A 16,830-nucleotide genomic window follows, 5' to 3' on the forward strand; every position below is an offset into this window, starting at 1 on the left:
CTCTTAAATGGTGGCAATAACACATATGCCATAGAATTGTTGAGAGGATTAAGTGTTAAATTCATTTGATGTACTTTTTATATGTTCTCTTTAGTCATTACCTCTTCCTGGTGTGGAATGTCCCATTTTGAAAGGGTCAGAAAGGGCTGTACCCTATGTCCTCTAGCTGTCTGTGGGCCTGCTCCGTTTACCGTGGCCACTTTTGGTTTGATAATTTCTCACTGCCTTCTGATTAGGATTTCCATTTCCACATACAATTTATTTCACCTTTATTTTGATCCCTAAGGATCCAGGTGCTGATGCACATTTGACACTTTTTGACATTGCCTTTTCAGCATTTGTTCTCAGAGCTGTCAGCATAGTTTCTGACAGCTTCTCACATAATCTGTCAGCTCCCTCTGAACCCATGATTGCCTGCTTGTCAGAGCCAAAGTGTTCATTGTCTTTGTTTCAGTGAGTGCTCTACTGCCAGCCTTTATTTTATGCGGGATTGTGGGTGCTCAATTGTTGGCCTACCCAGGAACACCTTGATCTGCACTTTGGAGCAATTATTCAATTTTGGGCAATTACTCGTAGGTGTTCTTTAAAGCAAAGATGTTGCCAGACCGTGACTGGATTTTCAAACAGCAGTATCCAAATCAGTTAAGGAACCACTTCCTCATGTACGCTAGGCTGATCTCAATCTGTTGTCACTGGAGGAAGGTGGTGACCCTTTCTCTGAACAGCAAGCTGGGTTTTTATTGCCTTATATCCAGCAAGCAGTCAGCGACTCTTTGTGAAAGTTTTCAGTACAGAAGCAAGTAATAGAATTTGGTTTTGGTAGAAGTCACCTACCTATTTGTTATCTTTCTACTCTCTGCTTTCAAAATTTACTTGCCTTTAAAGGGAAGGAATCATTTTACTCCTTTAGGAATTAGAAGACACATTAAGTGATACCCAAATAAGGGATTGATTCATTCATCACTTATAAATTGAGCCATCTTCTCTAATTTAGTGGTTGAGAGCATTACTTTTAGAGTTAGGCTGCTTGGGTTAAAGTCCTAGATCTGCACTTACTAGCTGTGTGACTTTAGGAAATTTACTTTGATTTCTCTAAATCTTAATTTCCCTGTATGTAAATGGAACTTAGGGTTGTTGTGGGATGAAATAAAAACATGCTTTCAAATGTTAGCACATAGAAAATAGGATGTTGGCTCTTATTTGTTATTTTGAACTTGGAGTTAGATCTTGTACTGTAAATAATGTGTCCATAAAACATATTGACTTATTATTTTTTACTCTTAATAATTCTCCACATTTTTTAGCCCTTTGAGTCCTACTAGTTAACCCTCAGTAACAAATAAGTTGCCAGAGATTATATATTCCTGAAAAGTGGAGGCATCTTGAAACTTTATGACATCTTTTCCTTTTAAAAACACATTTCCAAAAAATATATTTCAGCTCAATTAAGCAGAGATTGGATTATGGAAAAGTAAGTGGAAAATAAAGTAACAATGAAGAACTTAGTTAATGGTGGCCTAGAAGAGTGAAGGGTGGTTCACTTATAATTCATATCATTGTTGGCTAGGGGCCTGTGCTGAAAACCAAAGCTTGCGTTGTTATTACTTAAAAACCAACCTATTTGTAGTGCTCCACTTTAAAACTGACCAAGGGCTGGTCTGTGGAAGGTTTCTATAAATTTTTTTTTGGGGGGGTGTGGCTGGCCAGTATGGGAATCTGAATCTGTGTCCCTGGGATTATAAGGCTGCACTCTAAACAACTGAGCTAACCGGACAGCTGGTTCCTATAATTTAATGACACCTGTTATTATAATCCTAAATTAAAATGTCTCATTTAAAAGAAAAAAAAAAATCCAACTAAGATTGCTTCCTTTACTGTCCCTCAGGGAATCAGGAAACATTTTGTAGTGCAATAAAGAATTTGAAAGAATAACTAGTTTTTCCTGGTTTCCAACAACTTAGAGGTCTGAAAGTATGTTATTTGCGTAGTCTTGCCACTCTATTCTACTTTAGTTCAAGGTTTAGCAAGTCTTTTTTTGCTTTTTATGGGTAAAGTCTAGAGTTTCATAAAAGCAGGTACAATAAAACTTTATTATTCTGAACTTGTTTAAGGAATTCACATATACACATTTTTCTGGTAACTGAAAGTTACCTCTTTAGCTTCTCCAACTTAAAAGAAAAATCTACTTTTTATTTAAAACACACATTGTACTCCCTTCTTAAGCAAAGTATTTTAACGTAATGTAAGCATTTACTAATCCTGCCAGACTATCATTATTGAATTACGAATTATTAGAATTACGAATAAGTTAATAATTAACTATTGAATGGTTATTGCCTCCCCCAAGTGGGCCCATATAACTACACATTTTATAGTTTCTTAAAAACTTTATCTTCTATTTCCGTTAGATCTAATATTTTAATTCACTTGTCTAATAGTTTCATTTTGAAATAATTGATAAAAAAGAGGTTCTTACTGTAATTTGATGATGATTGTATAAATTGGTTTAATTGGGTCCATAGGGAAAAAATTTACCCCAGAAAATTTGAGATAGAAAGTATAGTTCAATCATTCAGTCATAAAATAAGTACTTACTATGCATATTACACCAGCATCAGTGAAAATGACATTAGACTAGACATAAGTCTTGGGTGGTGATCTTAGCCTGCTACTAACTAACTAACTAACTAACTAACTAACTAACTAACTAACTAACTAACTAACTAACTAACTAACTAACTATAAAACCTTAGACTTGTCACATTCATATTCTGAAAAACGTAAATCATAGTACAGGTTGTTATGAGAACCAGTGAGATTTCATCATTTCTGCAAACTTGAGGTGGAGGGAATGTTTGACAAGGAGGTTGAGAATGCAGCAGAGATGGCTGAACATAGAGTTTCCAGAGAATAAAGTGAAAGGATTTGGGAAGGAGAGAAGGAATGAGAAACTAGCTTAAGAGAAAGGAGCAGAGCATTATGAGGATTTATTTATCCCTAAAGAAATATGGTTCTGATTTTCAGGAAAAAAAAGAAAAGGAAGTCTGGCAAATAGCCCTTAATTACTACCTCTAGTCATACAAATAATACTTGAAAGCAAGTACTAAAAACAAACAGCAAGATAATAAGAAGAGTAGTGGGAAAACAGTAGTGTTTTGTTTTGTTTTGTGGGCCACTGACAATTTAATTGCATCACACTGAAGTCCGGACTAGGATCAGGAATTTCAATTAATAATTTTACATTTCTGCATCTCTGCCAGCTTGAGCAAGGAACTTAACTTTCACAAGCCTTAAAGACATGCAAATGATTCAGAAATGGATTGAAGAAAAATAATTTATCGTAAAACAATAATTTTATATGAACATTAATTAAATAGCACCTAGTATTTCCAGTAAGCCAGTCAGAGAAGGAAAATACCTTTAAAAAAATCTCATGGTTTGGGCCGGCCCGGTGGCGCACTGGATAAGTGCGCCGCTTGGGAAGCGCGGCGGCGCTCCCGCCCGAGGGTTCGGATCCCACATACAGACCGGTTCCCGCTCACTGGCTGAGCGAGGCGCGGGAGCAACACCGAGGGTTGCAATCCCGTTGCCGGTCCCCGGTCCGGTACGGGGGCGACACTGAGGGTTGCGATCCGTTGCTGGACACGGAAAAAGACAAAAGACAAAAAAAAAAAAAAAAAATCTCATGGTTTAATTATTATCATGTGTGAAGATGAAAGCAGTTAGGGATTTTGTTAAAGATGGATGGAAGTCTTGGGAAAATATTTAGTAAAACAGATGTGGCTGTATTGATTTTCTCTTTCTTTTTCTATTTCAGGGTTTGAACATAATCTTTCACGTAGCCTTGGCTCTCCTAAAGGTAAGTCTGTTTTTGTCTTGTTATCAAACTGTCTTACCCCTCTCCCCTTGGGATTGTAATAATTCAGTTGATAGCCTTTGATTCATTCTAGGTGCTTGAACACAAAAAGAGACTACTTCGCTGAGAAACTTGATCTTCCCTCTTCTCATCCTTTTTGGTGGTTGTTTATTTGAAATTTGTTTGTATGTTTTTCTTTTTCTTTCTTTTTGGCAGCTGGCCAGTATGGGGATCCGAACCCTTGATCCTGGTGTTATAACACTGTGCTCTAACCGACTGAGCTAACTGGCCAGCCTTGTATGTTTTTCATGCAGTGCATTTAATCTTGCTATCATAGCATTTCGTCTAGTAACATAAAAAATGTTTTCATTCATACAAGTTGGATGATATAAGAGAAAAAGTTAAAACCTGTTTTCTGTCAAAATAGTGCCAGCTTCTTCCTTAAAATATTCTAACCGTAATATCCCTGAAGGTAACTAAACATAAAATTGAATTATTAAAAAGCTTCTATAATACACTGACTAAAAAAGAAACTGCTACATTTCAACTTGCAGTTCTTTCCCTGATTGCTGCAAATTTATAAGACACTTCAGAATTCAATTGTAATTACCTTGTTGGATTTTATATTAACCTATCAATACAGGTTTAACAGTGTGGTAAGAGCAAGACATTTGCTGCAGAGTTGGTTACATAACCCAGTTAGTTTTTGTCCTTCAGTCAAAGAAGACATTCTGTTATTGAAGGCAATAATTGCCTTATTTATAAAAAGAAACAGGCGTACCCTTTCCCCAGTATAACCTAGTGTTTAAAATTGCAGACGCTGGACTCAGACTGACTTGCTCCTAATTTCAGCCCTCCTGTATGACCTTAGGCAGTTTACTCTAAGTATTCAAGAGTCTGAGTTTTGAGATAATAGAAACAAATTTATGGGATTGTTTGAAGAATTAAATAAGATGAAACAAAAGTCCTTAATGCAGTGTCTAGAAAATTTTACTGCCTCGTAAATGTTAGCTCTCATTATTATGATTGCTGTTGTTGTTTATAAGGTAATTCAGAATGTGTTCCTAGATCCCCCATCATTCTCCCCAGTTCCTCAAAAATTAATCTTAGGCATGCCTCTTAATATCTTAGAAGAGCCTTGACACTTAACAATTAACATATCTTGATTCTAAACAAAGGCATGAAACAGTATGGGCACTCTGCAACTCAACAGGTGTGTTGCCGTGCCTCATCTCTTATTCTGTTAAACATTTGCTTTTTGTGAAGTTCATAAAATGCACTGTATTAAATCATTTTGTGTTTATATATGAACAATTCTTATGGCAAAGTTATTTTAGAAGTTAGGAAAATATTTAAAATATTTTTAATAAAATAACAGATACATATCTTTTAAAGAAGTCATGGATCTTGACCTCTAATTTTTTTTTTCTTTCATTAAAACAAATCAAAACCAGAAAGTTTTCAACATGCCCTTTCAACAGGGCTTGGAATAAGACTTTTAGGATGGTTAAGCAGTGAAAGTATTATGTAATTCAGACTAAAAAACAATACTAAACCATAAAGTAAGTATAAGGAAGTCCAACAAAGTTCTAATTTTCTCTATCATCTAATTTTTTATTTAACTCTCAGATATTACATCTTTCCCAAAATGTCTTTTCTCATTCTTTCGGTGACTTATCTTTACTGGTGCTCTCAACACATGCTTAGTCTTTGTTTTGGGTAACTCAGTACTCTCCTTCTGGATAACAGAAATATACCCTGTGTCATCTTACTACTGTATATGTTGATTAATTATTTTCTTGATTGACATATTGGCTTATTTGTATTATTTTTATTTATTTTGGGCCATGTTAAACCAGACAAGCCTGTGCAGACTACATTCTCTGACCATTGGGCAGAGAGGCTTTTTGTATCTTCTCTAGCAATACATGGACACTTCTAACATCATCTTGGAGAATTTGGCTAGTTAGAGAAGATAAAAGGAGAGCCTCCTCGTACTAGTGACCCATATTTATGTCCCTTCATTGCATGAATCCTGAAGCTGACCCCACATAGAAACAGTATATGTAGGGTTAAATTAAGGTATACTTCGTTGATCTGATGGTCTCTACCTGGTAAAAGAAAACACAAACATGACAACAAATTTTCAGCTTCTAATCTAGTATGCCAGAAAAAAAGAAGGGAAAAATACATTTGTTTATATAAAAATAAAAAACTTTGGGAAATTTCAAAGCGCTCATGAACCCAGCCTAGCTAATTTTCAGTAGCTGCAGAGAGACTTTAGATGTCTTTGTATTAGAGGTATTTTTTGTGGTGAGGGGACTCAGAAAGGTAACTAACATTTCTCGAGCAATTTACTCTTGTGCTAATTGCTGGTATAGGTTATCTCATTAGCACACATTAAATGTCCAGGTATTATTTGTAGGAGAATAGTAAATTGAGTTAGCCAGAGAAAAACATCTAATTCTCACCTTTTAACACCACAGATATGGGATGAATGTCTTTTTTACTCAGTTTGGTTTAGACTTAGTAAAGGGACATGAAAATCAACTACATTGTATATTGATGAATTAAAAGAAGAAAAAAGAAAACACAGATGCAGAGAAGACCAAATAAATAAATAAATAAATGGAAGAATGAATAAAAATAAATTTAAATTTAAAATTAAAATAATTAAAATTAAAAAAAAAAGACACCTACTTCCTGAATGGGGCCTACTTCTATTGGGTTAGAAATAGCCTACCAGGTAGCTAGAAAGCTACTGAGCTAAAAGAATGATTTACTATAATAAGTAAGTCAGATATATTAACCCAAATCTAATGCATTTATTATATAAACATTCGTAGTCATAGCACAGAACATTTAGTAGATTGGAGATGATCAGGAAAAACTGACCTTAGCCACTTCATGTTGGGCAGAGAAATTTTTCAATCAGCGTAGATTCTTTGCTTTCTGACTGTGGTTAAAAGCAAATGACAGAATGTTTTTCTCTGTCCTTCCCCAAGTATTATATGCTCATTTTGTGTCTTATGTGTATATATAAACATTACAGACATAAAGAAAGCCCACTCTGCCCCCAGTATGAATTTGGCCCCCACATCACGGGCAGGAGGGGGGACAATCAGCTTTGTACCTCATGAATATTTGAAATAAATATATAAATAATAATTAAAAAAAAAAAAAAAAAAAAAAGAAAGCCCACTCATAATCTCACCCCCAGAGATAACCATAATAAAAATTTGGTGTAAAATTTTCTTCCCATGCTTAAGTCTATGAATATGTATACTGGTATTACCAATTTATATACATATGTATGTATGTGTACTTTTTAATAGGGGTTTGAGGATTGCAAATAAGAAGATGGGGAGGGAGGAGCGAAACCCAGAACATTGTAAAAGGATGAATGTGTATTTATTTTCTTTCAAAAAATGTTGAACTCTTTTTCATTTAATGATATATCACAAATATCTTTCCATGTCACTGTACACATGTAGTGGTTAAAAGCATGGGGACACTGACATAGACTACTTAATATCAAACCCCATCTCCAATAAATTATCCAAGGATCTTAGGTAAATTACAGTTTCTGCATTTGAAAATGGGGTAAATTAGTAATACTCGTCTCATAGGATTATTGTTAGGGTTTAATGAGTTAATATATGATTGGTGCCTGGAACTCAGTAAGTACTACAATGCACCCAAGTGCTATTATAGGACATAGAACTCTCTTATCCTTCCTTTTTAATTACTTTTTATTCTACTGTATCTACCATAATTTATTTAATCAATTTTACATTTAATTTTCATGGATACTTATTTTCAGACTTTCTTATTAAACAAAACCAGCAAACATCCTTAAACTTCCATCTTTGCATACTTATATAATAATATCTCTTGGGTAAGTTTCTAGAAATGGAATTGCTGAGTCAAACTGTAATCACATTTTAATTTTTTATACACGTTACAAAATTGCTCTCTCTGAGCAATATGAGAGTGCATTTTCTGATACTCTTTAAAAAGCAGAATTTCTAAATAAGCACTTTTACAGACATTGAAAGCAAGTTGTTAAACAAAGCAGCTTTAAAAGTAATTGGTAATTTGTTTCATTGTAAATAAAGAAAATTCTTCAAACAGTTTCTGTTCTTTTGTTTGGGAACATTCAGTTTTGGATGTTCTCTTAGCTTGGAAGGGCTGTGTATATTATATAAAAGTTCCGAAGTATACTTTTTATGTTTTTGGCTTCTCATCCCTCTCCACTATGGTTTTTCCTTACTTTTCTATTGAAGCTTTTTTGATGAAGTCAACAGTAATATCTAGTGGACATCTTTCTATTTTTATCTTACTTGATCTCTCAGCAGTTGTCAAAACAGCATAATGACATAACTCTTCTTTCTTTTCTTCTTTTTTTTTTTTTTTTTTGGAAACGTCTTCCTTTGGCTTATGTCTTATTTTTTCATCTCCCTTTCTGCTGCTTCTCATTCTCCTTTCTTGTGCCCTTCTTTTATAGCCATTAACGTGAAGTTCCACAGAGCTCTAGCTTCTACAAACTCACTTGATGCTTCTCCCTTGCTGATCCTATTCATTCCTTCGGTTTCATATGTAAATGTTCTCTCTCATATTTATGTTTAGTCCAGACCCAGATGTTTGGCTGTAGACTTAATGTCTGCTTGGATGTTTCACAGGCACATCAAAAGTCGAAACTGAACTAATGTGCCATCCCAGATGTACTCCTCCTCCAGTAAAGGCACTACCCCCCTGCTCAAACCAGAATCCTAGAAGTTATCTTTAACTCTCTTCTTAATACTACATATCTCCTAATTATCAAGTCCTGTAGATTCTACTTCTGAGAATTTTTAGAATCATTCCACTTTTTTCCTATTGCCATTTTAGTAGTTTAGGTTACCAAACTTTCTAACCTGGACTATTGTAGTGACTTCCTTCAGTAACAAATATTGAACACTTACCAAGTGCCAGGCACTGTCTAGGCACTGGAGATAAAGTAGTAACCAGGAAAGACCCTGATGGAGCTTTCATTCTAATCAAAGATAGATGGTAATTAAACAAAGACAGGAATATGATTATTTTAGATCATGCTGATATTTATGAAGCAGATAGGTATGAGAAGATGGTGGCTTGGATTTGGGTGTTAGCAGTGGAGCTGAGAGAAGTGGGTGACTGCTGTTCCTTCATCTACTCTTGACCATTGTCTGGTCCATTCCCACATTGCCACCACAGTAGTCTTTTTAAAATAGATTTTATTATTCATCACTCAACAATATTTACTGAACACCTATTCGAAGACAGATGATATTCTATGTGTTTGAATAGATCAGTGAACTAAAGTAACAAAGATACTTGCCTCCATGGAAATTATGTTATGTTCTAACAGGAGACAGTTAAACAATAAACATAATAAATATGTAAATATAGTATATTAGAAGTAATAGTGTTGTGGGAAGAAGTACAGCAGGGTAAAGGGAGTTATGTGTATGTTGTAGTGTTAAATAGGGTAGTCAAGATAGGCCTCACCCAGAAGGTAAGATTTGTACAAAGACTTGAAGCCAGCGAGGAAGCTGTCTCTGCTGGAAGTGTGACTGAATGCTGAGGGCCAGGAGGCCAGTGAGGCTGGAGCATGTGAATGAGGGAGATGATCAGAGTAGTACCATACATAGCCCCTTGCTTAAAATCCTTGAATGACCTCTCATTGTTCTGAGAACGAAGTTCACCATTTTCAAGATGGCCTACACAGTTCTCATGATCTGGCCCAGCTTACCTCTCTGTTCTCAACTCCCCGTTCCCTCCCTCTCACTGGCACTCTCTCAGTCAAGCCAGAATGAACTTCTTTCAGAGTTTCTCAACATGCCAATCTGTTTTCCACCTAACAGCCATCACATGCTCTGTTTTCTTCTGCCAGAAATGCTCTCTCTCCCTTTCTTCAATAGCCTAATTTCCACTTTAGCTTTAGCAACACTGTCTTAGAGGAACTTTCTGTACCTCCCTCAAACTTAGGTCATACAGTGAAACCATAGTCTCCTCTAGTGTCTTAGTGCCCCTACCCAAAAGCCCTTTGCACACCTGGGATCAATACGCGATTAAATGGTTAGTTGGTTGGTCAGTTGATGTTTGTCTTCCTCACAGTAGTTTAACCTCTGTATGGGGCATGCCCACCAATGTGCCTTTGTGTTGAAGTGCCTGGTACATAGTAGGTACTTACTTGCTTACTTAATTTGGGGGGGGGGGGGGCAGCTGGCCAGGATGGATACGCGATTAAATGGTTAGTTGGTTGGTCAGTTGATGTTTGTCTTCCTCACAGTAGTTTAACCTCTGTATGGGGCATGCCCACCAATGTGCCTTTGTGTTGAAGTGCCTGGTACATAGTAGGTACTTACTTGCTTACTTAATTTGGGGGGGGGGGGTGCAGCTGGCCAGGATGGAGATCAAAACCCTTGGTGATACAACACTGTGTTCTAACCAACTGAGCTAACCAGCCAGCCTTGAGTTGTACATTTTAAATGGTGAATTTTATGGTATGTAAATTATATCTCAATTAAAAAAATAAAAGACGTTAGTACTGGGAACTAGAGCAATTAATTCAAGGGCTTAAAAAAGCAAAGGAGACCTGGGTTGAAAATAAGCTGCTATCCTGGTGGAATTCTTGTTCGTAGACATGTGTTAGGAAGTGAAGATAAATGGAGCCTATGCTTTCTCAATTTGGCTATTTATCCATTGCTGGATCATATGGTAATTCTGTGTTTAATTTTTTAGGAACTGACAAACTGTTTCCCAAAGCAGCTGCACCATTATATTCCCACCAGCAAAGTATGGGTGTGGTATAAGGCCTAAAATTCAAGCTCAACATTATGTGCTGCCCCAACACCCGGGGGAAACCAGGAAGGCCTTAATAGCCTAACTGCAAGGTCTTTTCCTCACTCTGCTCCTGCAGATAAGGTTCTCTAGCCAAAAAACTCTCATTATCAAAAGGCACTGTTCTTACTTATTCCCAAATAACAGGTTTCAGTTCTTTGCCAGTCTGTGTCATTATTGAAACAAGCCAATCACATCCTCCTACAGGAACCAGGGGCACCCCACTCTCTTGATACTACAATGCCTATCTCCCACAACCCCTGATTGTTCACTGTTCTTGAATGCAGTCCCTGCATGATGTTCTCCTTCCTTGGGGCTGTGAGTATACAGGACTAGTAAGGACTAATAAACTGCTGTCAGTCTCGTCTGTCCAGTGTCAGGTGTGTTTAACCATCCTTGAAATTTCTAGGTCAGGAATCCCTCCTGCAACAAATGGGTGAATAGGAGGTGATTCAAATAGTGAGGGCTCTAATTTCTCCACAGTCTTGTCAACACTTGTTATTGTCTACCTTTTTTATATAGCCACCTGAGTGGGCATGAAGAAGCATCTTGTTATGATTATGATTTATATTTTCCTGATGGCTAATGATGTTGAACATTTTTTCATGTGCTTACTGGACATTTGTATATCTTCTTTGGAGAAATGGCTTCTTCTTTTTTAATTGGGTTACTTGTATTTATTGTTGATTCGTAACAGTTCTTTATATATCCTGGATATTTTTTCCTGTTCTGTGGGTTGTCTTTTCATTTTTTTTTTTTTTTCCTTTGGCAGCTGGCTGGTATGGGGAACTGAACCCTTGACCTTGGTGTTACTGGGCTGTGCTGTAACCAGCTGAGTTAACTGGCCAGCCTGTCTTTTCGTTTTCTTGATAATGTCCTTTGAAACACAAACATTTTTAATTTTGATGAAATTCAGTTAATTTTTTTCTTTTGTTGTTTGTGCTTTTGCTGTCGTATCTGAGAAACTCCTTCCTAATCCAAGGTCACACAAACTTCTTCTTCTGAGTGTTTTATATTATAGCTCTTACATTTAGGTCTTTGATATATTTTAAGTTCATTTTTGCATATGATGTGAGCTAGGGTATTATGGCTGGGTTGTGTCCCATCTCTACCCCCAAAATTCATATGTTGAAGTCCTAACCTCCAGTACATCAGACTGTGATTATATTTGGAGACAGAATCTTTAAAGAGGTAGTTAAGTTAAAATGAAGTCATTAGGGTGGGCCCTAGTCCAATATAACTGGCGTTTTTATAAAAAGAGGAGATTGGAACACAGGCAGAAGATGGTTGTCTACAAGCCAATGACAGAGGCCTCGAAAAACAAATGCTGCTGACACCTGGATCTCAGACTTCTAGCCTCCAGAACTGTGAGAAAATAAATTGCTGTTGTTTAAGCCACCCAGTCTTTGACTTTTTTAGGGCAGCCCTAGCAAACCAGTACTCTAGGGGTATGACTTCATTCTTTAGCATGTGGATATCTAGTTGTCCTTGCAGTAAGTGTTGAAAAGGCTATTCTTTCTCCATTGAATGGTCTTGGCATGCTTGTCAAAAATCAGTTGACCATAGACACATGGTTTTATTTCTGAATTCTCTGTTCCATTGATCTGTGCATCTGTCTTTATGCCAGTACCACATAGTCTTGATTACTACAGCTTTGTAGTAAGTTTGAGATCAGGAAGTGTGATCCAGATTTGTTCTTTTTCAAGATTGTTTTGGCTATTCTGTGTCCCTTGCATTTCCATATGAATTTTAGTCATATGGAAATGCATTTTGCATTTAATTTCTGCAAAAAAGGCAATGGAATTTTAATACGGATTGCACTGAATCTCTAGATCAATTAGGGAGTAATGAATGCCATGTTAACAATGTTGAGTCTTCCAGTTCATGAATATGGGATGGTTTTATTCATTTAGGTCTTCTTTATGATGTTCTATAGAACAACTATGATGTTCTATAGTTTTCACTGTATAAAAAGCCTTACGCTTCTTTGTTAAATCTATTTCTAAGTATTTATTGTTTGATGCTATTATAAATGTAGTTGTTTTATTAATTGCCTTTTCAATGCTTTATTACTAATATCTAAAAATACTTATGATTTTCCTATATCGATCTTATATCCTGCAAGCTTTCTGAACTCATTTTCAGCTCTAATATTTGCGTGTGTATATTTCTTAGGATTTTCTATATACAAGATATGCCACCTTATAGAGATAGTCTTACTGATTTTCCTATATCGATCTTATATCCTGCAAGCTTTCTGAACTCATTTTTAGCTCTAATATTTGTGTGTGTATATTTCTTAGGATTTTCTATATACAAGATATGCCACCTTATAGAGATAGTCTTACTTTTTCCTTTTAGTCTGGATGCCTTTTATTTCTTTTTCTGGCCTAATTGCCCTGGTTAGATTGCCCTGAATAGAACATTCAGTGCAATGTTGAGTAGAAGTGGCAAGAGCAAATATTCTTGTCTTATTCCTGATCTCATTTACCTTCTTTCAGAAAAATTTTGTTTCTGAGAACTCCATTTCTGAATACTACCACCATTATTATCACCACTACCTCTTTGTTGCCACATATGGCTTGACTATATTAGAAAGCTAAACTGTGTTTATTAAAGAACAAAATTGCCATCCATAAGGAGTGATAAAGTCCTTTCCGTTATTCTAGGAAAATCACCCTTGTGCCCATGCATATGTTTTTTTAATCTGTCACCACTGTGATTCAGACTGGATGTATAGGAAACTCCTGCACTTTACTGTTTTAAAAGGAGAATCTTTGTGTACGTCTGGGTTTGTGTAATCTACTTGCTTAATTTTGAAATTTTTCTCTCAGATTATTCATTTTTCCTTGCCTATTCCATTTGCTTTAATGTTCAGCTTTTACAAAGAAAGGATTTCACATTACATGAGAAATAGGAAATATATTTGTATTAAATACTAATTTATTTTTTCCTATTGGTTGTGTGATTCTGATTTGTGTTTCAAATGGAATCTAAATGCGTAACTGTAACACTTCTTTTCTTAACTAGACTTTCCTCATATCAGTAGCTGGCTACTGCAGGCCTGGTTTCTGTGTCTCTGAATCTTCCTTCTAGGAATCTGTCTGGAATTCTATAGGATAAATAGCCTTTTGTATTCATCATTTTGGTTCCTATCCAAATCTTCCAGCTTACCATGCTATCACTGGGCTGGAAGCTCGCTCATAAGCCAGACACTCGTGCATCCCACCCTGCTACTGCTGCTTCAGTACCCCTCTTATAGCTGAAGTAACCTCCCATCATTCCTTTTTAGGACCTTTAATAACCTAATCATTTTGTAATCTTCCACTTCTGGAATAACCTAATCATTTTGTAATCTTCCACATTCTTATTCAAAACTCTTCTAGGACCCATGAAATGCATTGTATATGTCATTAATTTATTTGTTCATTCAGCAAATGACTTTTGAGCACCAATTATGAGCCAGGCGCTGTGTTTAATGATTGGGATATACCAGTAGAGACATAATCCCTTTCCTAAAGTTTTTAAAAGTAGTATCTGACAGTCCTCTTAATGCCTTTGGGCAAATAAAATACCCTCCTCTCACCTCTCTCCTCTTCCCTCAAAAAAAAAAAAAAAAATCTGCACATCAATTGACAAAAAGAGGCTTCCCAATTTATGTCACAACAAGTCCCTATAGCAAGAGATCCCAAAGTGATTCCTAACCATTAGTGGACTAAATGCTTGGGACTAAATCTCAAGGAGCTTGTTTAAAATGAGAATTCCTAAATGCCTCTTCCTCCTCCCCCACCCTTCCCCCAGATTCTGATGCAGGCAGTTCCAGAACCAAAAGGGTAGGAATACTGTGCTGCTTACAGCAAGGGTTCTCAGCTTTAGCTGTATGTTAGAATCACCTGTACTCACATATCAGAATCTAGGTGGGACCAAATATCTAGGTGGGAACCATGCCTCAGTATTTTTTAAAACTCCCCAGGAAATCCCAGTGTGCAGCTAAGCATCTAGGTTGTGGTTAAACATTTACAACTAAATATCCAAACAAACGTAATGAGGGAACAAGGGGATGTGGGAAAGAAGAGAAAATACGCGTGCAGTTAGAGCAAGCATTCACAGTCACATTTAGAAAATGGGTAGTCCTCATGTTCCTTGTTAGCGATTGCTGATTTGTCTGTTTTGTCTCAGTGCTTCCACAGCTCTAAACTCATTTTTTTTAGAATTTTAGCAGCTGCCCAGTGGGGCCTGTGAGAATGATCAGTAGATTCCTGGGGAGTATTAAATTAGGGAGCTCCTTGAAGAGGGAGATGAAAGAGGCACCTGGGTTGGGGTGTGGATTGTGATTCAGCTAATTCATGTCAGATTACTGAGTGTTGCTCAAACCATAAAACTCAATTTATAAGGCATAACTCATCACTGTTAGTATCTTCAAATGGGCAGAAGAGAAATGAATGGAGAAAAGAGGCTTAGTCGAAAAACCTCCTAAAATTCCAGAATTAGGACCTGTTTATTTGAGAGAATAAAAAATCTGTCTTTTGGGGCTGGCCTGGTGGCGCACTGCTACAGTGCGCCGCTTGGGAGCGTGGCGGCGCTCCCGCCGAGGGTTCGGATCCCACATACAGACCTGCCACTCACTGGCTGAGCGAGGCGCGGGAGCAACACCGAGGGTTGCGATCCCGTTGCCGGTCCCGGTCCGGTACGGGGGCGACACTGAGGGTTGCGATCCGTTGCCGGTCACGAAAAAAGACAAAAAGGAAAAAAAAGAAAATCTGTCTTTTGCTAAATTACAACATTTAGCACCATGCTGGTTAATTAGTTGAGTATCCCTTTCATCTTCCAAAGTTAAATTTCCCCTTCCCTTTCTGCTGGTATTGGGAAGAAGAGCCAACTTGTGCTGAAGAGGCTCTACCTGCCACTCCTTCTGCAGGGCCTTGTTTGGATACCATATAGGGCTAAAGGAGGAGAAGTGAAGAGCAAAACTTGAAATTGGGAGATGGATTTCAGTTCTCCCTAGTCTTTGATGCACCAGGTTGGGTTAAAAATTCTTGTTTCTGGGCCGGCCCGGTGGCGCACTGGATAGTGCCTTGTTTCTGTGCTTGAAGATGGTAACGTAAGGAAGGACTGAAGTTGAGAATGTGGTTTCTGCAGTTAGCCTCCAGGTTATAAAATTAAAGTCTAAAGACCCGAAAAAATGTAACAATTCATATACATTCTTTTAGATTAGCAAAGATTTTTGCACAATTAATTTTGTAACTTCTATGAAGGAATGCCTGTTGTCCTGTTGGTGGCAGTAAAACACTACTCCTTGGTATGGAAATGGAATTTAATAGCACAGCACTTTGAATTCTGTGACATTGGTATTCCTTTATTTTGGTTTCTTTTTCCAGTATCATTTGTTATTTGAATATTTTGTTTTTAGCTCTTCTCTAGTGTATCTTCAGTTTGATGATAGGTTAGTTTAAAAATGATATCTAGTAAATGCTAAAACAAACCAACAAACACAAATACTGGGCTTCTAACTGGACTAGGATACTCAAGGAATTTTAAAGTTTTAGAGTTTCAAAAACAATGCGTTTTCTGAAATAGGGATATATATTAGAAAAAATACACATTTTCACAGTACCGTGGGTATATTATACAACACCTTAAATTTGTTGAATCAGTTTCTCATTATTTATTTCTCATGAGACAATCCATAATGCCAGGCAGGGAGGGTAGTTGAATAAACACATCATGTTCCAAGCAGTCAGTAATTAATTTGAACTTAACATACCCTTATTAAGAAATATGAGGTTATTTGACAGAGATAAGAACAGTAAAATGCAGAGTCCTCCTTGTCCTGTTTTTGTGAGCAAAGTGAATACTCAGCATAAACTCTTTCAGGCTTTCAGCCTTTTTACTTAAAAATCTTTGTCCTCTACTGTCTTCTGTCTTTAGTGAAGACAAAAGACATGCCTTCATTCCAAGGTGAACTTCCCACATGGGTCTTTAGTCTCATCTTTCTTGCCTCCCCTTGGAGAAGCCTGTAATGGTCTGTCAGTTCACTTATTCAACAGATATTCACTATTAACAGACCCTGGGTTGGGGGCAATGTAGAGATTACATTCTATGTCCAAACT

At 36.8% G+C, this 16,830-nt stretch overlaps 1 protein-coding gene across 1 annotated transcript in view; it reads left to right on the forward strand.

The window, feature by feature from the left end:
- The window catches only part of RABGAP1L (RAB GTPase activating protein 1-like), a 474,386-nt gene that overhangs the window by 281,693 nt on the left and 175,863 nt on the right, over positions 1-16,830 (forward strand). The window contains exon 5 of the mRNA XM_008591134.1: positions 3,818-3,859. Within this exon, the coding sequence (XP_008589356.1) occupies positions 3,818-3,859 (42 nt within the window). The remainder of the gene's footprint in view (positions 1-3,817; positions 3,860-16,830) is intronic.

The sequence above is a fragment of the Galeopterus variegatus genome, unplaced genomic scaffold (genome assembly GCF_000696425.1).
Source record: "Galeopterus variegatus unplaced genomic scaffold, G_variegatus-3.0.2 Scaffold145, whole genome shotgun sequence".
NCBI classification, from domain to species: Eukaryota; Metazoa; Chordata; class Mammalia; order Dermoptera; family Cynocephalidae; genus Galeopterus; species Galeopterus variegatus.